This window comes from Dermacentor silvarum, chromosome 5, assembly GCF_013339745.2.
Source record: "Dermacentor silvarum isolate Dsil-2018 chromosome 5, BIME_Dsil_1.4, whole genome shotgun sequence".
Lineage (NCBI taxonomy): Eukaryota > Metazoa > Arthropoda > Arachnida > Ixodida > Ixodidae > Dermacentor > Dermacentor silvarum.
The window spans coordinates 51,309,720-51,337,540 of NC_051158.1; the positions used below are offsets into that span (position 1 = coordinate 51,309,720).

Consider the following 27,821-nt stretch of genomic DNA (forward strand, 5'->3'; position numbering starts at 1 on the left):
GCACAAAATTCCTCAAGAAACTTTGGCTAAGGTCAATGCCTCGCCCTCATTTTATCCAAAAGGAGATATGTATATATGAACATTTGTTGCTACCCCCCCCCCTTCTCAAGACATACAAAAATTTTCAATCAGTGCGATACAGGAGACAGCACAAAAAAAAGAAAAAGAAAAAAAGAACACATGACAGAGCAACCGACTAACAAGCAAATGCTTTATTTCTGGAGCACACATGAAAAGGAGAAAAGGATCAGCATGATAGACATAATTTTTTTGTCAAACGGGAGAAGCATGGAGAGCTGACACATTATGTCGGTGCGTGTGAAGATGGTAAAGTTTTAAAAATCTTGTGTGCCTGCTGCTCGCAATATATTTTGACAGAGATGTGCAAATATCAAAATTTTAGAATACGAATCAAATACAAATACTAGCTTCGAATATTGAATCGAGTATCGAATAAAGATATTCACATGCATTAGCAAGCTGGTTTATTTCAACATGTTGGAACGTCGCGGTTATGTTGTCAATGCTAAAAATTAAGACTAGTAAGCCATTATACTAAAGGCTGTGTATTTGGCTCATGTTAACTTGGAAATATTGAGTACTTCCTACTAGCTGTCTGTTGTCGCTAACCTGTGCCTTATTATCACCATCCAATGCCTTTAAACTCGGGGCATTTGACATTGTGCTTCTCCCAATTGACAAAAAAATTTGAATACCTATCATGCTGATCCTTTTTTTTCTTTTCATGTGTATTCCTTCCTCAAGCCTTAAGTAGTACTGCTCCTGGAAATAAAGCATTTGGTTGTTAGCACTTTGTCCTGTGGTCCTCTTGCTGTCTCCTGTATTGCACTGCTCAAAACTGTTGTTTGACATGATGTGCCAACCAGCCCAAATGAACACGCTCTTAACATACTGAAGAGATTATTAGTGAGCCATCCCGGTGCATCAAAGCTGCTTTTCAAGGAAAAGCGCAATCCTGACACCATTTTAGAAAATACAGGGCCGTTTTCTTTTTTTTTTTTCACATTCCAACAGCGCCCTCGCCATAGCAAGAGGTAACTTAAGCTTATAATAAGAAAAAATAAGTAAGAAAAGTCCAGGAACAAATAAAGCAAAGACAAAATCCAGCATTAAGCACCATAATACAGTAAAATCTTGTTAAGGATATTACAGTAAAATATTGTGAATTCGAATATGTTACTGTTAATTACGCTTATAATTAGGAAAAAATATTAAGAAGAAGTCTAGGAACAATTAAAGCAAAGACAAAATCCTGATTAAGTCACCCTAATACAGTAAAATGTTGTTAATTCAGATTTCAGGGGAGCAAATAAAAAAGAAAAAAAAATGTCCAAATTACCTGAATGTCAAAACATTGAGGGTATTAAGAAAACTATAAGCAAGTGCTTTCTACACCAACCTGCCTTTATCTAACAGATTGTCTGTCCATTGTAATTTAGCCGGAAGGTTTGATGCCAGCGAGCGAGCTGCGGTAGAGTCACTCTTCATTTTCGATAGCTTCCACCGCATTGCACAAGTCAAAACAAAACTACTGCTCACCGCAATCACTGCAGACAAAACTTTGGTCGCTATCGACCCGATCGTGGATGGCGACAGCTGCAGTTCTGAAGGCATGCGGCCAACGCGATGTCATTCATGGCAGTATATGCAAGAATAACGGTTATAAAGCCACAAATAGGCAGGAAATGTGTTGGCGCTCCTGTCGTTCACATACTATTTCCGCTGACAACTATAGCGATGCGGACTTGGCCGCTTCGTTTCGGTTGGACGCTAGCGCCGCATTTGCTCCTTTGCATCGCACATTTGTGGCGTTCCGCACTGGCGGCGGAGTGCCGCAGCGAGTGCGGAGAGTTGTGCAAATTAACAGTTGTGGAGCCAAATGCATCTGGGTTAACGAGAGTTGGATGCTAATAAATAGTGCATACGTTTGCTGGGACAAGAGGACGAGTCCGAATTATCGGATTTTCCGAATTAACGAGGATCGAATTATTGAGGTTTTACCCTAATCATCATTAGTGAGTGATTTTTCATTTTAATTGAGGTGTTTTGAGTCACGACATGGTGACTCTGTTTTGAAGTCACCATGTCGTGGACCAATACCAGAGACAGTGTTGTTTTCGTTTAGCTTCTCGAAACACAACCTGTCCTTTGAGAAGTGTAAAACAGCTTATGGAATCCCACATCAAGCACGACAGTTCTAAACACACATGAAATGCCTAGTGCGACAGATCATATGCAGTCCAAGCATTTGGGCAGAGAGGCTTTAGAAACAGGAAGAGGCTGGGTATAACAGTTTAGGATAAGGGACGCAAACAACTGCAGGCTTGAACTACTTTTTCAGGAAGCAAGCACAGATAGCAGCGGTGACTAAGATGATAACGGCGAGTCGAGCGGTGCGCTACAGTCGGCAGTGAAGGAAGAGGGTTGCAAGCTGGCAACAAATTGCAACATCGTTGCAACATTGAGCTCAACTCCGGCAGACAATTCAACTTTTTTTATCTTATGGGTGCATTTTCACTTCTGCGCAACTGCAACTTCAAGCTCAACACAGCAGAAGATTTGCTTTTCTTAATCTTAACAGTGCACTTTTATTTCTGTGCAATTGTTGCCATTTTGAGTTCAACTCGGCAGATCGTTCACCTTTCATCTTATCAGTGCATTTTCATTTCTGTGCCACAATTACTGATGCGTATGCGGGCCCTCCTTTGCTTCAGTGCAATTAGCATTTCACAGGAGCTACTCGGCTGACGTTCTGACAATTGACATGCGGGGGCATGTTTGAGTGATGTGAGGGACATGGTGCATTGCTGCAGAAATCTGCACCGACAGGTACTACTACCACGACTACTGCGTGTGGGAAACCATGGCACAAGCTGGCAGAGTCTGCATAGCTGTGTTACAATTCGTTCCAGCAAGCACAGCTGTCTAACCTGGGGTCTTAGAATAGAGCTGCTTCTGTGCACCAGTCTGTGCAATTGGAACACAAACCTGCATAGACATATTTCGCCACCTGGTGTTCAAATTCTGATGCAAAACGAAAGCATACAGTTAATGTGAGTAATGTTCTTCCGAAAAACGCATTAGAACTAAAGAAATCAGTATGTTTATGCGTAATTATCGACAACAGTGAAATACTGATTGGAGTATTCATATAATTGATATTGGAATTAATGCCCTAAGCTCCTCAACACGCTGGATTGCCCGCGGGAAATGCTTTAGGGTGTTCTGTTCTGCCTGCTGTGGCATGCACTCATGGTCTAATGGTTAAAGCGTTGAGCTGCTGTGCTAGAGGTCCTCTGTTGGAATCGTGATATTCGACAATTTTATTTATATTAATTTATTAAATATAATATATTCGGATCGTCACAGGGACCAGTGGTCACAGGGGCACACATCCAGCAGCACATCTTGAACATTTTCTTGAACATTTCAAGCCTACATCACATATGATGTAATTTTTCATTTTAGCTAGACAGGATTCTGGCAGTATCCTATATACACACTCTTCGCTTCACACAAGCATACACAAAAGAAATTTCATGACAGCATTAACATTGCTGAGCGTGGACATCTACTGCTGCGGGGAAACAATTTAACAATACAAGTATTATGTGCTCAGTCGTACAAAAGCAGACGTGGTGTAGTGGTTAAAGCACTTGGCCAGAACCCCAGTGATTGTTGGTTTGACCCCTGGTATACCTGCTTGGATATCTTTTTTGTTAAGTCGTGCCATACACAAAACCTAAGCATGACAAACAAACAAATGAACATGATCTGCCCCACTTTTAAGCTAATAACTATGGCTTTGATTGACCGACAGTGTAGTTTTTCTTAATTACAGGAAGCACGGTGTAACCTGACAGGATGATTCAAGAAGCATGCAGATACAACACTGGGTCACGTGCACTACTTCTTGCACCATCCCATCAGGTATCACTGTTCCTCCTCTTGATAAAATTAAATTGTGAGCTTTAATGTTTGAAACTGCACAATGGGTTACAAGGGCGCTGTAGTGGAAGGCCTGGGATTAATTCTGACCATTCAGAGTTTTTTAAAATGCACCTAAGCCTAAGTGACACGTGCATTTTTACATTTTGCTCCTCTCAAAATGTGGCCGCGGCCACCTGGAATGGACACCTCAACTTTACGCAACACAGCCACAGCAGGTGCAATGCTGTTTGAAGGAAGGAAAAAGGTTTGTACACCGAGAACAGGACACTGTCGCCCTAGTTAGCGCTAAACAGTGGCGGCATGCCAGGAGGTAACAAAAACTTGGCTCTCACGGGCGGGGAGTTGCGCGGGGACAAAGTGGACATGACAGAGCCACTGGCTCGCCGCCGGTATGGGCAGTGAGAGACAGGACGAACGGGCTCTCGAACGTGTTGCTCTGCTGGCCACAGCGCGGGCACGGTCAGCGAAGACGAAGCTGACCGGCAAACACGATGCAACGGGGATCCCCTGCCATGGTGTTGCCGCGCTGGCACCTTTCAACGAGGACGATCGCTCTGAAACAGCAGTACGACAACCTAAGCACATCTCACACCACGAAGAGCAAAGTAATTTAACACGTTCGCTGCAGTGGCACTGTTTGAACTTTCGATTCCTGTGGTCGCCTGTCACATTGCTTGGTGCGTCGTAACCCACCCGGGAGTTGTGCTCCTTTGAATCTTCCTCAAGGTGCAGAGACATGGTACCACGATCCGTCAGACTGAAAGCGACAAGTTTTCCTTTCCACTGATTTATATGGCAAAGATGTCATTTAAGCACTGCAGGACAGCCCAGTACGGCTGCACAGTGGGGAATAACTGGCAGGACCCGTGACCCATGCTGCAGTGAACATGTTAAAAGGACAACACTTCTTGACATGGTAAGAAAACACATCTGTATACAACGCTGCTGCAAATGTGCGAGCCAAATGTTATTTCATTGCATGCAGCAGGCAACCTACAACCTTCTGAGATAGATCGCTTGCTCTCTCCTGCAGCTTTTGAGTGTCCCACTTTATTTTCCACCCCACATGACATCGGCGATGACGTTACATGGGATGCAACAGCGCATAGACACTAGCCACTGGGCCCACACATGCACAACTTTCAATATTTTCCAGGAACAGACGACATGACAGCTGTTCACGCATTCTGGCTACCATGTCAATGCTCCTTTGTCACTCTTAAACCTCTTTGTCTGATGCAACACAAATATCATCAAAGGGCATTGCACGAATGTATTGCAAGGTGGATTGAAATCTGAGATGAAGAATAGTAAAAGCTAGCTAAAGAAAAAAAAAGAAGCTGGAATATTGGTGGTGTTAAATTGGGGGAGCAAATAGAATGAAAAGCTATAGTACTTTCTCGGATAAATAAATTTCCTTTAAGGTTCGATAGCTTTTTAATACTAAACCCGTACGTTAAGAGCTGAGAATAAAAGCCAGCAATGAGGTTAAAAATAATTGTTTGGTAGCACCAGGCATCATGCCATTTTAAAGGGGAAGTAATAAAATCTATCCATTCATTAATAATGTTGAATACATAACTGGATACAAGAAAAACCATATCTTCAAGCCATCAATTTCAGGGGTACCCTCACTATGACGTGATGTTGCATCCAGTGAGACGGTTCAGTGTAGCTACGAGCGTTTTTGTTGCAGGATTAACCAATCAGTGTCCACTGAAAGTGGTCGATTCAGGCTACAGTCTTACTACATACATTATAAAAGTTTGTATGTAATGTTAGCTAAATGGGATAAAGCTTAAGATTGCAGCAACAATATGATCCAATTTCTGTGGAAAAAGAAATCCAGTAGCATGCCTAGTAATAATGCAATGAATAGCCAGCCAATGAACAATGATAGCCTGCGTATGACACAGAACAAATTAATTTACGAGTTGATGATCAGCTATAAGGCCTTTTCCAAGCTGCTCATTTAGGTCTACCATAGTACCAGCCCTTGAGACTTTAGGCTAAATGCCCTCTGCACACATGAAAAGGAAGATGAAATAACACAAAGCAAACTGCGTTTAGGACTTTGATGTTGGCAGTAAATACGACAGCATCACCACACGCGAACCTCAATGGCACAGACACCGCCACCGAGATAAGAAGCCTGCGCGGTCGTTTCCCGCTCGAGTGCGACACAGCCACTATCTCACCACAATGTAGATTCCAACCTGTTGACAGCAATATCTCTAAATGCCTATCTCTCTCCACCGACACCCCCTGGCCCGCAGCAAACAAAAGACAAGGTATGAATGGGGTCACCAATTGTGGGCACGTGCCTTGTGACAGAAGGTTGTTGATGTGTCAGACTTGACAAAAATGGCACTAACAAAGATGAGGAGAATGAAAATAAGGTATAGCTTCACACACGAGCGCTGACTCTCATCTAAGTTTATTCGTGAAAAACCAAACATGTATACACTTGACAAAGATAAACAAACAAACTTGACAATGATAAACTAGCTAGCAAAGGTAATAAAATGTGACAAACTTTGATGAGAATATCTTTAATAAGTAATTGAATAAGCAAACAAATAAATGATAAACTCCAGCATCAAATAAACAAACAAATGAATAAACTTCAAGTTGAGAGTCGGTGCTTGTCTGTGAGCCTACCTTAATTTCTTTGTCCTTGTCTTGGTCAGCACTGTTTTTGTGAAGTATAAACGTACACCCACTTGCCCAAGTTTCCCTGCTACTGCTATTGTCAATGCGTGTGGAGGTGCCCATTCAACAAAAGTTATCTGCAATCAACAGATCCTCATAACAAAGCATGGCGCTACAATGAAGGTCTTCAACACAAAGGCACGGAACTCATAATAGATGTTAAAAATTCAGCGAGGCTAACAGACGAAAAATGACACAAGCGCTTGTGCCAACTGTGTCCCTTTTTTTTTTTGGCCTTCCTTCAGACTCATACCAACTAGCTCTGTACGGCCTACCTATCAGTCGATGCTAAACTAGCGTGCTCTATGATACTTGCACTGTAATACTGCTCAAATGTAAATTGAAACTAACTCAACTGACTTCAAACACTCCAGCAATTTTAGACATTATCACCATACATACTCAACAAAGTCATGTGATTCAAGCCATTTATTATTCACGAGTGTAACAAATACTTGTGGCTCCAAGTACACGTCAATTCATGACAGAGAATTTTCACCTTCTCCTGCTCTTTCTTTTTTTAAGCTTGACTTCTTTATTGACGCGCCGTGATATTGAAGATGATGCTTTATAGTTCCTCCACTGCATCATTAACAAATCGTGTCGCCTATTCCACAACTTTCTAATGTTCGCCAAGCCGTCTTCCACACGTAGTTACCGCAAACTCAACGTGACACCCTTTCTTGCACACACTGATTTGTTCAATTACAGCTACTCGGAATTCGTTACCGGGCTATATTTGTTCTCTTTTTCTATAAAAGTTTCTTGCAGGACTGCTTATTACATAGTCCCAAGCTTCCGTTGTGCCTCTTTTACAGCATTTGTAACTCTTGTCTGCTCAGCACCAATTATTAGGTGCACTTTTACCTTGTTTTGTACCTTGTGCCCACTCCTGCAATAGCTCTCTAGGGCTGCAGAATGTATGAATAAAATAAACAAATATTGGGCCTATAGTTTACACTTTCAATCACCTACCACAAAATTGTGTGATGGATCATCATCGGACGCCATCGTTTCTCGAATCCCTGTCACAATATTGTTCATTGGTGTACTGCAGGAAGTGACATAACTGAGTCACACTACAAACTACAGTTGCTAAGAGCTCCTTGAGCCGTATCCTACAGTGACCCACATTTTCAAACTGAAGCTTTCTTTGTCCGCTTTGCCAGGTTTGGCGTGGCTGCTGGGTCAGTCGCTATCTCGGCGGGCACCTTTCCAGATATGTATGGAATGAATTACCAAATTCAGTTGTCACATCTGCATCCGTCAGTGATTTTAGTGCCGGTTTAGAGAATGTCATCTTCTCTGGTATGAATGCATCTTAGCATGTATTTTTGTTTCTGGTGCGCATAAAACAATGTATTTTGTCTTTGTGCAGTGCATGTCACTTTTTATAGATATTGCCATTATACTGCCTCATATTTTTTTTTTGCTCGAGATGTAGCAGAATTTTAGATCTTTTCTTCTATTTTTTTCCACTCCTGTAAAGGCCCTTAATTGGGTTGACAGTATAAATAAACAACAGCAACAACAACAATATATACAAAAGATATATTCGAGTAGGAGCAATACAGCAGCACGCAGGAATAGCTTTCTTCGACTCTCTCGCCTGTTGTAGTCGGTGGCCGGCAGTTGGAGGTTGGAACAACGCCGACATGAAGGGCGCTTGTGCTCACGTTGCGGGGTGCATTTGTTGCTGAACGCTAAATGTCATAGCTCTTTGAGATGCACAAGCTATCCACCTATACTACCGCTAGAGATGTGCTGGTTAACTAAGAGGTGCTGTTCTGTACAGAATTATATAATGAAACTGCAAATGCTACCTAAATGTCCTCACTGCAACAAACATATATTGTGAAGCACAACATTCCTTCGATAAGGCGAATAGCTTTCTTAAAGTGTTCGACTATTCACTTGCGTTGGCACTCATCGTCGATGGTGTCTGCACAAATTTTTTAGGCTGTCGGAATAAAAACACAGGCTAGTGTATTTCGGTATGTTCCGAATGTTATGCTCATGCTGAGCTGTCCATATAAGGACGCTCTTTTACTAAATGCCAACGAGATCCTGGCACAGAGCACAATGCACCCATTCGCAACAGCTGTTCCAACATTTGCTGCGTGAATCACTCTCTTTAACACCTGTCAGGCCAGCATTAAAGCTTGGCTGCCCCATGCGGCATAACTTCTCCTCCCCACCACGCTGGCCGCACGATGGTGGCTGTTTCGAATGACTGTCAAAACGGCGAGCAACTTCGATGAAACCTTCCAAAATCATGACACATGACCACAGCTGTCTCTTCTTTTTTTTTTTTGCTGATGACGCTAGCGAAACGCTGAAAGCATTACTCATTCACAAGGCTTTGTTATAATTGGTACAGCCTTGCAGAATGGTACAATCTGTGTTTTATGCTGAGTAAGAAACGAGTGTGTAATTTTCGCTTGAGCAAGCACAGAGAGAAAAAAGAATTGCTACGTAAGTAGACAGTTTTAGTATAGCATAAAATGCTTGCGTTAGCGTGCGAACCTTTCCGGGCCTTCGCTATGGTGTGCGTCCCTCCAAGACTTTTAGTGTAACATACGGGAACGCAAACGTAAGGAAGACGTTCAAAGACACGGCACCGTCTGGTGCTTCATGACAAACGTATCCAAGCAAAGACAATCCATTAACAACCATTCTGTTGTTGCTATGCGGACGCGTCTCGTCAGGCTTAGGGACGCCGGAATCGCTGATTGATCTCAGATATTGGACGCGCTATGCGCTCATAACTTGCATTTCAGGTGAGTTTAGAGGAAGCGAAAGCTCATTTCAACAGTTTCTGACAATCAACGAGAGTGAGAGCGTAGTCATCACGAGAATTAACGGTGAAGTGGGAGCCATGGATGCCGCCATGTTCAACAACGCTATTTCTTAGCGTCCGTACTTAATGTGCGTTTGCGTTGAACGCTAAATCTCGAAAATAGCGTACGTACACAAGAGTTCCAGCACCGTTTACCTACAACGCACGCACAGTGTGCAGCACGAAACGCTATCTCTTTGCACATTTGCTGCTCTACGCGGCACTAAAACTGTCTAATAATTGGGTTTCGATCCCCAAAGCTTCACATGACGCTATGATCAAGAGATGTCAAAAGTGGAAGCATGGATTTATCTAGACCATATGGTCTTTCCCAGCAGAAGGAAATGGTTAATTCGACTGGTCCCTTTTGAGCTTTCTGGATGTATACTTTACATTCGGCGGGTTCATTTCAGAGTGTTCCGTTCCTGCTCCGAGTGCACAGAGCCGCTCTCACCTTCTAGCTCGCAGCGCGATCGAAAACTGACAAAACTCAGGTCACCAGGTTATTGAAATTCCTCGGGTTGAAGGTGAACACTCGGCTTGGATATGCTTTCTATGACTCTAATCTCGAGAGGTCTCCGCATCACTGTAGGCCAAGTCGACTCGCGGTAAAAACTGGTTGAATGAACCATTAGTCTATGCACACGGGTGTTTTTGCATCCCGGCCCCATCAAAATGCACCAGTCGTGACTGGAAATTGAATCCATGACATGCTTGGCAGCCCCACCGCAGCAGGTAGTAACGAGGACGCGAATGCTAATTAAGGACGTTTTTCCGACTGCTGTTGAAACAAACATGAGCAAAAGCTGTTGCTAAAGTCATTCGATAAGGTTTTACAGTGAGAGGTTGGTTAAGTATTGAAAAATATTTCTAAAATTGAGAAACTCTACCGCATGCTTCTTGCATGCAAAAGTATGATACTTAGCACATGTGATTGATTGGGAAACACTTATACGATAGTTATCACAATACCAAGTTGGTCTCTAAATGGCAGAACTGGCATCATCGACGCTAGTGTAACATCAAGACATGGACTAAAATTTCTTCACTTTATGTAGTAATAATGCTAAATAGGATGTTCATTAAAAAATTAATAAGAGTGCTGTGTGCCTTTCCTCTGACTTAACGTGTGTGTGGCAGCTGAAGCGATTTCAGGAACAGAGCGAACCAATTAGTCGTAATGTCATAGCGTATCCACGTCATTACCAAAGTTAAATTTGCTTTGCTGAAACGGGCATTGTAGTAATTTATTTAGAGTGTTCAGTTGCTTGACAGCTTTCTTCTTTAGAGATAAAAAGGCTTTGTACTATCATTTAACAGCACCAACAAACAAATCCACAAAAAATCCAAATCTGAAATGTCACATGAGTATTCCTCGAAAGCCAAAGAGCGTGGAACATAATGAGATTTCTTGAACTGGCACTGAAATTAACGGAAGCGTGTCTGGGTGGAAATTGAAAAAAAAAAAAAGAAACAAGAAGAATAGATATGAATGCTAATACAGGTAGAAATAATTGCATACTCATCTGTTTCTTTTGACAAGGAAGGTAAGAAAGAGACAATTGTGCAATAAACTGCACCGTTCTACGCTCTAATGATCCTTGTTTGGTACGCCAGTCAAAACCAACAGCAGCTTCCCACCGAAAGATTGCGAAACATCATTGCACAACCTCGGGTATCCTGCTGCTACTGCAACTACTGAAATGAGAATTTGGCTCAACAAAGAACAAAAAGAATGCCATCCCACAGAGCGTCTAATTTGTGCTTCCAACTGACTCGGCCCCAGGAATGCTAGCTTCATGCAAACAGGAGCTGGCAGAAACAAGGCCAATCCAAGCCTACAAAAGATATTTCAGTGAGCATTACAATGGCAATAAATGTGAGGAGACAGCTTGAAGTAGAGATGAGAATGGCTGAAAAAAAACAAAAAAATTTACGGGAACGCAGTCTTGTTCTGGTTTTTCTTTTGAGCACCTAAAAAAAATTGGCCTGAATTTTCAGCCCCCAAAAGCAACAACATAAAATGTAAACAACATTTAGTGCGGAAAAAGGTCTAATACAGGAAACCGAAACAGTTCAGTTGATCTGCATAGTTCGTTTTACGTGCTTTGTTTACATTCTTGTGTTTTTGTTTTATGTGTACACTGTGTTTGTAGAGGATTTGTTCTGATGCCACATTGTCTGCAACAGATCAGTTTTATCTTGTATTTCTAGTCAAGCAAATAATATATACTGACAATCTGTTCATTTACTCAACCGGTATTGCATACAGAATCACCCCACTACAAATACTTGTAGTGGAAAGTGTAAAAAAAGGAAAAAGAAAAAGAAACGGTTCCTTCGAGGTCATTCAAAATTTTCGGACTTTTCGCATTTTAGGCGTGAAGGCCAAACCAATGAGAAAAGTGCTAAAAGGGGCAAAGAACATGCGAGTTGAATATTATTTTGCTGCACGAAGTTGTACCTTTCAAGGGCCCTTCTGTTATGCCTATGACGTCATAGGCCAGCGCAGCAGCCCATAGACGCAAGCCACCAGGTAATTATTTGTTCCCAACTGCGAGTTACTGCACAACAAAATCTCGCAGACACATACGTGCCTTTCCAATCTTCTAGCAAACAGAGAAGCCAATTTTCCCTGTCACTACTCTTTTGTTGCTCTTGGCCGTCTTTTTTAGATGCCAACATTGAAGGATTAGCAAAAATGCACCGCAGAAAGAAGAAAAAACAAACTCAACTCCAGTTGAGTTTGTTTCTTTACATCTACGGAATGCAAAGCATTCACAGTTTGGTAGAGAATGGTTCTCATGAATAACTAAACTGCTCTGCAGCAAACGTATAGCAAACTGATGCAGTGTGCAGCACATTGTGTTTGTTGCGGTAATACCTCGCGACCAAAGTTGGCATCAAACAGGTTCATTGAAGAGTTGCATATAGCCAGTGGCACATATCATCAAGAACGGCCCACACTTTAGACTGCAATACGTTTGGGATCGGCCCACATATTTATGCCGGTGTCACACGGCCATTTTCAATCCCGCTTGAGCCAGATCTGGATTGAAATTCTCAACCGCAATAGCAGCAGATTGAGTAGAGAAGCCAATCGTTGACCGAGAAATTCAATCCGGATCGGGCTAGATCGTGATCAAAAGTGCTACATGCGGTACTCCGTATTAGACTGAACTATTTCCAGGATCGACCCACGAAAACGGCCTAATACCTGCTACCGAGAACTGGTTTGAACGCATCAAGAACTGTTCGCAAAAGTGAGAAAGGAGCAATAGGCAGAGCGCTGATGTGGGCACCACACCAGCTGAGAGGAAACATGTTAGGAAGGAATGACGATAAGTAAACAATGCACGCTGTGTATCTGTTGTTATCAGATGCGTTTCAAACATTTCTGTGGGGGTAGATCCATTGGAAAGCATTGCACTCTCTCGAGGTCTGAAAGAAAAGGGTTAGTGAGATCCTTTTAGGCCACAACGGCACTGTTCAAAGCTGCGGGAATTTACTGCTCAGAAGCTTTTTGTCTTCTCTTCCCTAAAAAGAGAGAGTGACCTGCCAAACAACATCTACCAAGTGCACAATGACGATTACTGTTGCCAAAATTAATGGCAGTTTGGGCCAGACGAAAGCCAGCTAACACCAAACTTTGCCAGCTTGCAGATCACACAGTAGGCGCGTACTCTAGTGTGACAGGAAAGAGTTGAAGCCAGTTAACACTAGTTCTCAATGCACTCAACCGCCATCGAGCATTTGCATCACGTTAACTACAGACTGTTGTAGTTGCTACTAATTGGCTCTGTAGTGTGGAAACTACTCGGCTAGAAATATAGCACCTGATTGTTGTGCCAGCACCACCAAGTTAATTCGATTGTGCAATTAGGGATGCTGTTGCAGTAATTGCAGAATAGACAGTATACTAGACCGTGAAAGCTTACAGACCACAGGATTTTGAGAACGCTAAGTACATCCCCAGCCTTGGAACCTGGGCTGGTATTATGTAGTGATGCCTTTTCGCGCTTTTTGCATTTGTGAGTGGCCGCGTTCGATGCTCTGCCCAGGGTGAAGCGTAGCTTGAGCACTCACAAACTCAAAAAGTGCCCAAAAGCATTAACATCAGGAAAACGCATCACTACAAAATCGCAGCCGTGGTATTTCAATATTAGTAGCACATGTAAACAGCACGGCTTGACTTGCTATGGTGACAAACCGTTAAGGAATTCAGCATTTTGTCAAATCTCACACTACGTAACCTTTTGCCGTTGGGTATGCATAGCTCCTTTGAAATGGGTAATGGCCGCTTGAAATAGCTTTTTTTTCATTAGAATTTGTCATTGTTCATCAGAAATGGTCATTGTTCATTGGAATTTGTTATCACAATCAGCTATCAGATCAGAAATGGCCAGCACATTCTTAGAAGCTCTAAACTGTCTCATAACTTCTGATGCTATGTTTCAATTTTGTTGTCAAATCAAGTACTGCTTGTCTCTCTCCTTCACTTACTTTCAATGTATGTATCATCTTATGTTTATTTAGTACATTGATTCTCTTGTCAGTAGTGTTTTTCTCCACCAATCGACTTGTTCTTTTATTAGATGTGTAACCACTCCTGTAACAGCCTGTTCATGAACGACAGTACAAATAAATTAAACGAAAACCAGTGCCACAAGGCAGGAAAACCGCGACACCTCATCACAGTACAGATTGCGTAGCACGCTACAGACAAAATCAACAGCAAGAAACAAATGATACACACATTGTGCCATGCCGGTGTTATTTCTTTCTGTTGTGCTTGTTTCGTAATGTGCTACGTAATCTGTACCAGTGACACATCAACAGACCCAAACTGCAACATCATCACAGGGTTGTCCCACGGCCAAGAAAGACGCAAACCTGGAGACGCAAAAGACAAGCTCCAAATCGAGAAACTGAGCGTACCTTGGAACGCTTCAGCGATCCGCGCCTCGACCGAGACCCCGTGTTCGTCGACGACGAACTTCCACCACCACCACCACCCGACGTCGTCGCGTCGTCGGCGAGCAACTCCTCGTGAACTTTATCCAAAAGCCACATGAGGAACTCCTGGGCGTCGTGCTGCTCGCTGCCTTGATACTGGCTGCCGTGCTTCTCGACGCAAGCCTTGAAGCGGGCCGCGAAGTCGCCCTCCGTACGGCAAGACCACAGGGCGCCCAATACGTGCGCCAACTGTTCGGTGACGCGCGCCGACGGCGTCGCGAAGCCCCCGCGACCCTTGGCTCGCGCCAGGTCCTCGCGGTAGCTGCCGGAGACTAGGTACTCGGCGAAGGCGTCCGTGTTGCTCAGACACTGGAGCACGGCGTTCATGAAGCAGGTGTTGCCTTCGTTCCGAATCCCGGCCACGGCGGGAACCGCGGTCCGAGACAGGGCCGATCCGGCGGCGCCGTCCGGCTGGTGTTTCTTGCCTCCGTTGCCCGCGAAGAAGGTGTCATCCCCGCCACCGGGGTCCCCGCCTACGGCCCGAGTCCGGAGGTCCCTCAGAGAACCGCTTCGAGAGGGCGCCGGGTACTTGACGACCCCGTTCCACGACGACTCCGACGACGTCCCGCCTCGCTGGTGGTGACCGACGTGAGGCGTGAAGAAGCGCTTCACCATCTGATCGAAGAGGCTGGGACGCTTGCGACGCCCCGAAGTCGTCGTCGACGTGGGCGTCGGGTCCTCGAGCGATCGCAGGCTTCGGTACTGCAGCTGCTTCTTGCTGCCGCCGCTGCCACCGCCGCCCATCCATCGTGGAATCGTGAAGAAGGATCCCGGGTGATGACTGCCTCCGCCGCTGCGCCGACGCGTCGACGACGAAGGCGGTGAGGAATTCGAAGAATGCATAGCGTAGTAGCTGCGGTCGTCGGCGGCGCCGATGACAGCGACATGGGAAGGTGCGCGAGCGCGTTCGGCTGCCTTGACAAGCGGCCTGCTGGCGTCGGCTCTCGCTCTCCGAAGGAACGCGCCGACGACGCGACGAATATGCGCTGCGCTGGGCGGTACTGGTAAACCGCCGCCGACCTTCGAGAGATCGGCAAACACTGCCAAGCGCGCGCGCGCGCGGTTTCACACACACAGTTGTTTGTTGTTGCTACACAGGCGTCCGCTCTGGACGACCACTCACTCCCGCTTGACCCTCAACAACAACAACAACAAAAGAAAGAAAGACCGTCGCCACCGCCTACTCTTTTCCTGGCTGGCAGAAGAAAAAAAACAGCTGGTGGTGGTGTAACAGCGCGGAGAGGAGGTCTACGACGTTGTGGGGACGACGGTGAGTCGGCGATCACGCACGCACCACAGAGCGCGCACAATCACACGAGCCGCTCGCTACTCGAAGGTGCGGCCCGACCACGACGACGACGTGTTGACGGAGTACCGATGGAGCCGCGGAAACAGCGTCGCCGGATCGCCACAGCTACAGCGAGGCAGCGGATGCGCGAAATTCATTGTTCCCTCTCTACGTCGGACCGGGGTAAACACCGCTCGTCGAGGCGAAAAAAAGAAAACTGCGCAGCAGCGCGCGCACACACACAAACACGCACACGGGACGGGCGCTCACACACGCGTGACGCGCCGTCCGGCCGCCTCGGCACGAAACAAGCGACGACAACGGCCGAAAGCTAGCGGTGACGCGCAGTCCTTCTTCCTTGCTGGGCCACGGTACAGCCACGGGCCCGTACGCATCCGTCTCTTTTTTTTCGTCGGTGGGCCGAGCCTGCAGCCGCTTCTTGGGTGCGCGTTATGTAGGTTACCGGGCGAGTCGCATTCGCTCCTCGGCGCCCCGTCTCGCAGGAGGAGGCCTCTCTCCGTCGTTCGCTTCCTTCAATGTCACATTGCACGCGGCTGGGGCAACGGAGAACGCGTCAAAAGAAACAGAACATACACACAAACAACGAGCGACGGGGCCACCATTACGCGCAGAGCGCGACGTTCGACCGTGCTGCGCCCTCGCGGGTGTCAGGGGAAGTCGAAACTTGACAAAAATTAACGCCGTTAAACTACGACTAAGCAAATGCATCAATATTTAAACAACATTTAGAAATATGTGTCTTGGAGTTATTAATTTAATTTTCGTAGCTGTGAAATAGTAAGCAAATATGTGTGTCCTATTTTTAGTTTCGGTTTCGTTGCCTTCGCGCGCGGTCTTTTTCGTTCCGTTTTTCAAGGGCGCGAAAGATTTCGCAGCAGTTTAGCTGTGGAGACCAATCGCTTTTGCTAAGTATCTATTTCTTTTTTAATGTATTTCTATCAGAGCATGACGTTAGACCATCGCGACTAAATTCGCAGGCTGCGAGAATTTTCTACCGGTGCTGCCCGACTGTCTAAACGTTCTCAAGTGCCTCTACTAAAAGAAAACAGAAAAAAAAAGTACAACCTTGGGTTTGGAACTGCGAAAAAGAGATGACGGATTACCTTAGCAAATAATTGTAAATGATTGTTAATATTACATATATAATATTGTCAGGCAAGCAAAAGAAATTAAATTATGATCTCGAAGTTTTACGTTCCAAAACCACGATCTAATTATGAGGCACGCAGTAACGGGTGACTCCGGAAATTTGGACCACCTGGGGTTCTTTAGCGTGTACCTAATCTAAGTACACGGGTGTTTTCGCATTTCGCCCTCATCGAAATGCGACCGCCGTGGCCGGGATTCGATCCCGTGACCTCGGGCTTAGCAGCCCAACACACTAAGCAACCACGGCGGGTGTAAGGCAAGCCCTAGACCTGCTTGAATAAAACTGCTTGAACGGAAAATTCTAGTGACTGCTAAGGGCATGCCAAATTTAGGCCTGAATTTTTGTAAGAACGATGATGAAAATAGAAAAATTTCGGAAAACCTGAAGCATCAATTAAGTTTTCAACTTGGCAATAAAACACATACTGCCCCCGTAGATAATTTAAACCGTGTAAATAAATTATTATTTCGGCTGTGAAAAAAGTCTGGGATTTTACGCGCCATAAGACACGTCGTAGTGGGAACCCCGGAATAATTTATACCACCTGAGGTTCTGTTGCCCTTCATCGCAGCGGCATCTTCGAAGTCAGGTGCATGCGATATCAATTTTGTTGTTTTTAAATTTTCAAGTGTGACAGCATTGTGTTGCTGTTGTTCTTCTTGAGTGTAATTTTAGGCTGCAGTTTTGTTATTCGATTGCATTCGTGAATTTGTGAGAAAATACAGGGGACGCAGATGGTTGCAGTAGCGCTGAATGGCAGCGCCGTCTTGTGACTCTTTCTTTAACCGCAAGAGTTTGAAAATGTAATCGTTTTAGGGTTGCATTAGTATTGTCGGCGCAAAGCGGAGAACAGATAGAGAGAGGGAGCACCTGCACGTAAATAATTAATATTGTCGGCGCTTGAGCAGAAGGTGGTTGTTCCAATTATTACCGCGAAGCTGTTAAGGGCTCAGTCTCCGATGGTCGTGTCCGCGTGTAGAAAAAAACTCTCATTGGCTCGATAATTTTTTGTTTCGCACTTTTAATATTGTAGTCAGAGAAGATTTAACGTAAAAGGCATGAGCTGCCGGTGTTTTCTTTCGGGACATTTGTTCATGTGCTGTCATTCTCAAAATTCTGAGCAGCTGTATAAACTTGGACATGTAGCAGCACCAGCAACCATAGAGTTTCTCGTTTTATAGTGTGAAACTCTATGCCAGCAACGCGCAGAACTGTTGTCGATGGCGGCGGCGCTTTGACCACGTTCGCACCAAACGCGCGCGGCGTTGGTGACGTGTTTATGAAGTCTTACATAAAAAAGAATTGCTACCACGCTTAGTGCATGCAAACGACATTGTTTTACTAACCGATCCAGCCAAATTGATAATCAACGTACGTGTTATTAAGACTTAAGTCTTTCGGCGCCCAGAAATCACTGACACAAAAAATACAATTAGACAAAGCACAAGCGCGCGTGTGCATGTGTGATTAGAGAGTTTTAGAATAGGGGCCCCAAAGAAATAGCGTCGAAGCCACTGCGCATGCGCGAGACGCAAACTGCCATTTGGTTATGCGTCGGGTACGCTATTTCACTGATTTAGCCTGAGCCCCAAAAGCATTGCATCAACAAACATGGCGGCGTCCATCGAAGCGACAGCTCGAACCGAGCACCAAACTGGGCTCGATTCGGGGTAACGCGAGAAGTTCGTAAGCTAGGAGCAGTGACTGCGGTTGTCGCTTTCTCTCAACTAACGTGTGTAATGAAGATTGATTCATTAGACGCCGCTGATTCCGAATTCGATTGTCGATTTCATGCTCGTAGGCCTAACGTGGATTAGCTTGGCTGGTGAAGGCACGTAAAGTTGGTTATTCAAAATTAAGCGCAACAAATCGCTTGCTGCTTATAAAATAACCTCTAAATTGTAATTCACAAAAACACAAAAGTCAACATTATCATGTTATCATTAAAAGGTATAGTTTATTTTAATATTTATATATTATATAAATAATATATTATTTTTTCCCGCCTTTTTCTATATTCGATTCCCGCCTTTTTCTATATAAATATAGAAAAAGGCGGGAATCGTCATTTCGCCTTTGCGGCGTGGAACCGGCGATACCGAAATGGCGTGGCCGCTCACGCATTTCTTGCTCTTCGCGCAGGTGTTCATGGCTGGTAATTCAAGTCACTGCTTCCATGGCAAGGAATTATCTGCTCTTCATGATTGGTCAACCCCGGTCACTGTTTGCCCCTTCTACCCTTCACCTGCTTCAACTACGGACGACTTCATCGAGGGAGTGTGCCTCGCAACTGCTTTTGGACAATGTGCAGTGCCAGTCAGCCCACCATGGATTTACAGCCCGTACAACTACACTCTAGAAAAGGTGTTCCTGCTTGGTGCTCTCGGCTCGCCGATAGCTGCCGACCCGGTCACCTTGGACGCATCTCCGGTGGAACAATCTGCTTGTCCGCGCATCTGTGTGAACTGTGCGACGGATTGGACTTGCGGCCCTTTTCCAAGTGCAGCTGGTTCGTCCGTTCCGTTGGTAAGCGGGGCAGCGTCCATGGGCTGTCAACAAGGAACCATGTCAGCTGACCGCTTCCTACAAGAGCGCGCACACCTCGTTGGATCCACAGGCCACGGCATCGCTTCACCCGGGATGCCACGCTCATGTTTGGTGCTTCTGCAGGTCAGTCTGTACGATGTTTCCAGCTATCGTGACAATGACGTATGGCTTATTGCGGTGTCGTGGCCACCTGATACCTGTAAACGTTTTCGTGTGTTTGTGACGCACCTGTGGCGTCTCTTATTTCTCTGTGGCGACATAGAGCTGAACCCTGGGCCTATGACGAAACCTCAAGAAGAAAAACTTGAGCTCGTCGTCAACACCATTTTAAGGCTTGAGGCCACCAGCGCCAATGTTGTTGAGAGCGTCAATAAGGCATTGCAGCTTCACGCCACCTTGAAAAATGAACTCGAAACAGTTTCTCGGCGCCTGTCTGAGTTGGAAGCCAAAGTAGCAGCGGTTGTTGATCGTACGCCTTCGACCAACTACAGCGAAACTCTTAGTACCATTATGACCCGTACGTCCAACGTTTGAGGCCCAAGTATCTCGGGGGATCACGGTTGGCGCGGCCACAAGCCACTCGGGTAACATCCCCAGAATTCAAGACAAAGTGGACGACTTGGAGAATCGCTCACGAAGATGCAACTTATTGTTTTTTGGAATTTCTGATACCGATAAAAATGAGAAAAGGGAAACTTCCGAGCAACTTATGTTGGATTTCTGCAGTAGCAAATTAGGCATAACCGTTTCTTCGGTTGCTAGGGCTCATCGGTTAGGGCGTTTTTCTTCGGGAAAAACCCGTCCTTTAATCTCAAAATTTTTCAACGACAAGGAAATCGAGGTAGTGCTAGGTCATGGATACAAATTGAAAAACACTGCTTTCAGTGTTTCACGTGACTTTTCCGAAGCAGTGCGAGTGAAACGGCGTAAGCTCTTGCAGCTTTCCAAAACAGTAAGAAAAGAAGGCGATAGGATCCGTCTGGTATTCAACAAGCTTTTCATCAACAGTGAAACTTACGAGTGGGACTCGGAGGCCGATCATGCAACACGTGTAACACGGTCCGATAGCGATTGATGCACACGCAATGCAAAGTCATTCTCTCGTTTCACTCGGACTACATCATCTCAAGACAAAAATACACGTCATGGTGACATTACCTTCTTATTTACCAATATCAGAAGTGTGCTCCCCAAATCTATTGCTTTATCATCCATCATTGATTCATGCTCAGCGTCTTTAGTCGTACTTACTGAAACTTGGCTTGACGAAACAGTGTCCGACGCACATATTTTTAACAGTTGGTCATCGTTTGTGATTTTTCGCTGTGATCGTAAGCACAAAAAAGGCGGTGGCGTTCTGTTAGCAGTTAAAAAAGAGTTCATGTCAGGAAATGTTCCAATAGACACTTTTTTAGAATGCGTATGGGTCACTGTGAAATGCGACTTCAGCCAGTTGTTGATTGGTGTATTTTATCGACCGCCTAACATGAGTCCCACTTTCTCTGAAGAATTTCAAAGAATTCTCTGTGTTCTTGTTAATCGCTTTCCAAACTATATTTTGCTGATTTTCGGTGACTTTAACTTTCCTTGTATTAACTGGCCAATCTTATCCGCTGCCCCTACCCTAACAGAGGAGCACTGTTTTCTTCAAACCTGTCTTGACTTTTCGATAACACAGCTCATCACTAAACCCACGCGTAAGGCTGCTTCGCCTGCTAATATTCTCGACCTTTTTTTAACAAATCATCCCGCAATTTGCCTTGACGTGTCCCACATGGACGGTTTGTCCGATCGCGACATTATAATCGGCAACCTTTCAGTCTTACCTAAGAAAGGTCATGTTACTAACAAGTATATTCGATGTTACAAGAAAGCTAACTTCGATATAATCAATTCAGAGTTATTAGCTTTTTCTAATGAATTCCTAGCCGTTTACTCAAGGCAGTCAGTCGAAGAAAACTGGACATGGTTAAAAAACACGCTTATCAATTTGATAGACATGCACATTCCAGTCGCAAAAATAAAGTGTTTCAACTCGACACCGTGGTTCAACGATCGGCTCCGGCGCTTCAACAATAAGAAAAAACGGCTCTATAGAAACGCTGACAAAAATCGTCTATCGGAATCGTGGAAACGCTACCATTTATGCGAAAAAGCATACCAATCCCTGCTAAAAACCATGAGACGTAACTTTTTTGGAAACGATCTTCCTTCTCTTCTCATAAATAACCCGAGACGTTTTTGGCGTGTTCTTAACCCACGCAGCCATCCTGAGATTGCCCTTACTAATCTTAATGGCGAATTTCTATCCGACTCGGAAAGCGCGCAATTACTAAATAATGCGTTTTCCTCTGTTTTTACGCGTGAGGATTTACCGTCCAGCCCTCTCATTGGTAATCGCACTGACATAACGATGCCTGCAATTACTATCAGAGAGGGGGGGGTTTGCTCATTATTAAACAATCTTAAGCTCTCTTCCGCGTCCGACCATATCGGGTTGAACAACAAGATACTAAAAAATATTTCACCGAGCCTCTCGCCTATTCTGTGTGCCCTTTTCTCGCAATCATTAACATCTCATACCATCCCTCACGACTGGCGGGTGGCCACAGTAGTTCCCATTTTTAAGTCCGGTGATCGCTCCTTGCCCCTCAACTATCGCCCAATCTCTTTAACTAATACAATCTGCAAACTTTTGGAACACGTTATCTACACTCAAATCATCAACTATCTTGAGGAGCACAGTATCATCTTTAAGCAACAGCACGGTTTCCGCAAAGGATACTCATGTGACACTCAGCTTGCTGGTTTTGCACATGACTTGCACTCGGCACTGGATTCTGGTTTCCAAGTTGATGCCATCTTTCTGGATTATTCAAAAGCTTTCGATCGCGTTCCCCATCACAGGCTCATACTAAAATTAACCCAGCTTAACATACACCCTGATATTATCTCGTGGATTAAAGAATTCCTGTCACACAGAACACAGTACACAGTCGTTAATAACTCTCATTCTACTTATGTGAACGTAACCTCAGGTGTCCCTCAGGGTAGCGTTTTAGGCCCATTACTTTTTCTAATTTATATTAATGACTTGCTAATAATGTGTCCTCCCGTATTAGACTATTCGCCGATGATTGCGTGCTATACCGTAATATATCCAGTAATACCGATCGTGAACTCCTTCAATCCGACCTTGACAGTATTAATACTTGGTGTTCTACATGGTTAATGTCACTGAATGAATCCAAAACTAAATTAATGTCATTTACTCAACGTAGTGCCCGTATACCAACATCGTACGCTTTAAATAATGTCGAAATAGAACTTGCTACTACTTATAAATACCTGGGTATCCACTTTCAATCAGATCTTGCGTGGCATTATCATACTGACGTCATTCTTGCTGCAGCTAATCGTTCACTCGGTTTTATCAAACATTCTCTAAAAAAATGCCCCTCCACATATAAGAAAGCTCGCTTATGTAACACTGGTTCGTCCGAAAATTGAATACGCTTCAGCTATTTGGGAACCACTTCAAGCCTATCTTATTGAGAATATCGAATCCCTGCAAAACCGTGCTGTGCGCTTCATTTTCTCAGATTATTCACGTCATTCGAGCATCACTGCACTAAGAGATCGCGCCGAATTGGAAAGCTTATCGCATCGTCGCCAAGCAGCCCGCCTTTCGCTTTTTCATAAACTTTATCATCATCCAATCCTTTCTGGCGATTTATTTCAAGCGCCTGCAGTCTCTTTCCCTCACCGCGATCATCAGTATAAAGTAAAACGACCCACATGTCACACTCATCGCTTTGCTAATTCGTTCATACCACGCACTATCATTGAGTGGAACCACCTACCATCGCATGTAGCTACTGAGACTAACATAGCAAAATTTCAGGAGCTGCTACGCACTGAGCGCATTGCCTAAACGGACTGCCCGACCTAATCGATTTATTTTTTTTCCTGTACCAGTTCGTAGCCATTTTTCACTTGGAATATCGCATCTGTATTCTTTTTATGAGTTTTTGTGTATTTTAGCAAGCGCTCTGTATTTTCTGTATTGTAAGTTTGTGTATTCTTGTTGTCACCTTGTAGCTGACTAATATGCTATGTTTTTTTTTTCCTAATTGCTGAGAATTTCCAATTATAATATATTGTGGCTTTGCATTCTCTTTTGTCTTTGTTCTTGTTTTCCTATTCCACGTACCCACTGTATTTATTTCTTTTTGCTATTCACTTACCCGCTGTATATCAGACAATGTTCATGATCGCGTTCTTTTTCTTTTTTTTCACTCACTATGTTATTATTCACATGTCACTGCAATATGTCCCCCTATGTAATACCCTCTTTGAGGGCCTTTAGGGGTATATTGAATAAAAAATAAATAAAATAATAGTTTTTCTTTGACCCTGTAGTGGCGCTGGAAGCGCAAGACGCTATTCGCAAACGCATAGCCCTATTCTAAAACATGCTTAAACTCTTCACCCCTGCACGCACCAATGCTAGCACCCGCAAAGCTCATTGGTGCCCCTATTCTAAAATTATCTATTCTTTTTTTATGTCCGTGGTTTTTGCGCGCTAAAAAAAGAAAAAGAAAAAAAGAAGCTTTGGTCATAGAATACTAACTACATCCGTCTGTCATATTGTTGTGCTAACACCCGCCGCGATAGCTCTGTGTCTATTGCATTACGCTGCTGCGAACGAGGCCGCGCAGATTCGACCTTGGCCGCAGGTTTGACCTTGGCCGTGACGGAAGACGCAGAAAGCCTCCTGCACTGTGCATTGGACCCTAGGTGGTCAAAATTAATCCGGATCCGGTCCGCCAAAACGACGTGTCTCATAGTCACATCGTGGGTTCAGTACATAAAACATCCGTGTTTTTTTTTTTTTTTTTGACAGTTTGCTTATATTTGGGGACAGAAAAGTGAGAAGCATCATATGTGGGGGGGATCGGGTCTCGTATTTTTTAATCACAATGCAGATCAGGATGTCTCGATACAGGATTTCCAATCACCTACAGTAAATGAATGCAAATATATGGGAGCGTGGATAAATGGGGTAACAGTGTACTTGAGAAAACCCACGACGACGCACTTAAAGCAAAGGGCAATAAAGATGCAGCTATACATTGAAGCACAGAGAATTTATGGAGGTATTATAAGTACGAAGTAGTCGGGACACTGTGGAAAGGGGCAAATGGTACCACGGCTCACAAACGCAAGCGTTGAGCAATCTCTAAGTCAAGAAATATTAGTCAGGGCTCGAAGTAGACCAAATAGCTGTAGGCGCCAAGAGCCCGCGTAAAATACTACTAATAAATCGGTAGAAGTAGGCATGGAATGCGGCATCTTTCGAGTATAGGGAAGCACAAAGTAAAACATGTTATAAGAAACTGACACATCTGGAGGACAGCAGATTGGCAGCAAGGGTGTTTTTTAGTATTCGTATAGACCGACCGTGGATTCCCAGTGGCGGAAAAGAACAGGAAAACTGGCCAGTAAGTATATATGCAGTCCAAGAGGCAGCGACGCTAGAAATAAGTTAGATAGGCAGAGTGCGAGTAGTGGTTCGAGAAGATGACAAATAAGATAACAATGGAAAACTAAAACAGAGAAGAAAGAGATCCAGAAGTACACTTTCTATGATAACACGAGGGGCAGTGCACGTCTTTTCGAAACTAGGGCAGGTTGCCTAAGAACGTGAAGTTGTAAGAGAACGTTTACCCAAAAAGGTGATCTGTGCGTAGTGTGTATGCAGAAACTAGCACATGCGGAGGCAATTGTACATGTCTCGCTGGAATGTCAGAATGTGACAATGTGGTCAGAGCGACTCCACGAAGAATTGGGGTTTAAAGGCTGTAATGAGCGGGTAAGCATTAGCGCAGTAAACGTAAGCAAGACACGTTTAGAATAGTGATGTCGAAAAACTGGTATATAAAGTCTCCGAATTGTGTAATCATGCATTTGTTGTAGAGAGCTTTGTAGCTCAAATTAAACTTATCTAATTATATTAAAGTTGCATATGAATCTGTACAGTACACGCTGGAGTGTGTTAGCATAAGCCACCGCCCCGTTTATAAGGGCAATTCAATCATAATCACCATCATCATCTCCCGTGTGCTTTTCCAGTATTCAGCAAAATGTATCATGTACTGGGCAGGCTACAACCATCAATAGCGGCGAGGAAAAAAACAAAAGTAGACGGTCTAACGCTTTACTTATCTATGGAACTAAACAAGCAAACAAAAAAATAGTGGGGAGTGCAGGGTGCGATAGAAACTGGTCGCGCATTCGGTTGAAAAACCAAAAAGTATAAAATGTTTATACCTAAGAAAACAAAACATTGAATTCTAAACGGCACACGGCGGCTATATATATAGCATGTGTAAAATATCGCATATTGCGCTCAAGAACGCCACCGCCAGGCCCACCACGCAACTAGACAACCTTCAACTAGCAGCCACAACCAACCACACATGAAGGAAGTAGGAAGGCAAAAGTACCGACTATGGCGCTTCCCTCGAGTAGAGGGAGTGCTATATAAAGGCGTGTAGACGCTCAAATTGTGTCAAAACCTGCAGAGATCGCACGCGATCAAAGTACAAAGTAGGCGCCCTGTTTTACTCTGTTTTATTTCCCGCTTGTTCGTTTCGGTTCGCTATGCTTGGTTTTTTTTTTTTAACACGAAAGTGTTTTATTCCGGGGTCCACCAAGACTTCACTGACGTATTTCCGTCACGGAAATACGTCATAGAATATAATACAAAGAAAGAAACCAGAAGAAAAAGTTCCACAAACATGCAAAATTTGGAAATCGAACCCACGACCTCTCGGTCCGCGACGATAGATCGCCGAGCGTTTAACCCATTGCGCCACAAACGCATTTGTAGAGAGCTACACAGACGCGCCTTATATATCTAACACTCCTCCGTGTACCCGCGCTCTTGCTCGGGGCGGTGCCGCCGCCTACGAGCAGAAAAGAGAAGTACTGCATTATGACACTAAAGCCCGGGATACATGGAGCGAACTTTCTCGACGAACTTCACGCGTCAAGTAACGACGCGGCGACACGACGCAGGATGTTTGCTGTGTTGCAATACATGCGGCGAACGCCGCCGCGCGTTGGCCGCCGTGTTGGCGGCGGTCCCGGCCGCCCGCTTCGAACTGAATTTGTCGTTGTCCTTGTAGAATTCACTTAGTTGGAAGCAAATGACTGCGTAAACGGCTTTCGCTTAGTCTCAGGCCGCTTCGACGACAGAGTATTATGGATAACCTTGAGTAGTTTTCGAGATCGCTTCTCGTTTCGAACGCGTCTAAGCCTAGCGAAAGAAATATCCGATGCCAGCGCCATCTATCGGGGAAGTCGGGAGATAGGCATGACGACAGCATGTGGCCTCTGAGATCAGAAGATTTCTGTTGAAGGTTGTTGTAGAGAGCTTGCACTGCTTGTCTGTTTCCTCGCAGATCAGCGGATATGGGATGTAGAAATACAACGCGATTCCTGAGAGATCATACTAGGAACTTCTCAATCGGTGCAGAGACATGCAGACACGGCAACACCAACGCGATTGCAGACGACGCGAAAAGGCGCGCGCGCGCGAAACACCAGCATGCATTGCGACCAGAACTAGTGCCTCCTGATTGGCTGTCGTCCACCGCTGCGCGCTAGACGCTTCCGGCGGCGGCGTTCGCCCGACGAAAATGTTTGGACAGGCAGATCGGCTGCGGACGGCAAATTTCTTGACGCCGGCCGTCGGACGTTCGCCGCCCGAGGAAGTTCTTCGCTCGGACGCCGGTTATTCGCTCCATGTATTCCGGCCTTAACGCGCACCGACAGTGAACGCTTCGGTGGTCTCAGCACTACGACGCCTCGATGCCAGCATTCGAAGGGACGCTGGCATCAAGAAGCACTACCAAGGTGGCGTTCACCGTACTTAGCACAGTGGAGCGTGGCCTCCGCAATTAGCTCTGAAAATGTTTCTGAAGTTGATCGCGGAGGCTGCAATTACGACGCGCTGTACGCGCTGATTTGACTCGGTGACGATTCAGTTACGTGCTTTGTCTTGCGCGTTGTATTAGTGTGTCAGTTACGTGCTTCGTCTTTCGCGTTGTGCTAGCGTGTGCAGCGTAGTGCAGCTTCCATATGCACGACGGTTGCTCATGGTCATCGACGTTGGTAGTCGTGATGGAGGAGACGTGCCACCAGGCGTCAGCGTGGGTGCATCAACGCCTAAGGGCGCTTTAGCCACAAAACACCAATAGACATTATAT

At 44.9% G+C, this 27,821-nt stretch overlaps 2 protein-coding genes across 9 annotated transcripts in view; both read right to left on the reverse strand.

Moving 5' to 3' along the window:
* Positions 1–16,441, reverse strand: part of LOC119453383 (ubiquitin carboxyl-terminal hydrolase 43) — a 261,041-nt gene extending 244,600 nt beyond the window's left edge. Inside the window, exon 1 of one of the 2 annotated variants that reach the window (XM_049667829.1) lies at positions 14,529–16,441. In XM_049667829.1, the coding sequence (XP_049523786.1) occupies positions 14,529–15,382 (854 nt within the window). In that variant the 5' untranslated portion in view covers positions 15,383–16,441. Of the gene's footprint in view, positions 1–14,461 lie in introns of both variants that reach the window. The other variant, XM_049667828.1, reaches the window with a different exon arrangement.
* The window catches only part of LOC119453386 (protein dimmed), a 510,248-nt gene that overhangs the window by 44,372 nt on the left and 438,055 nt on the right, over positions 1–27,821 (reverse strand). The window lies entirely within an intron of this gene.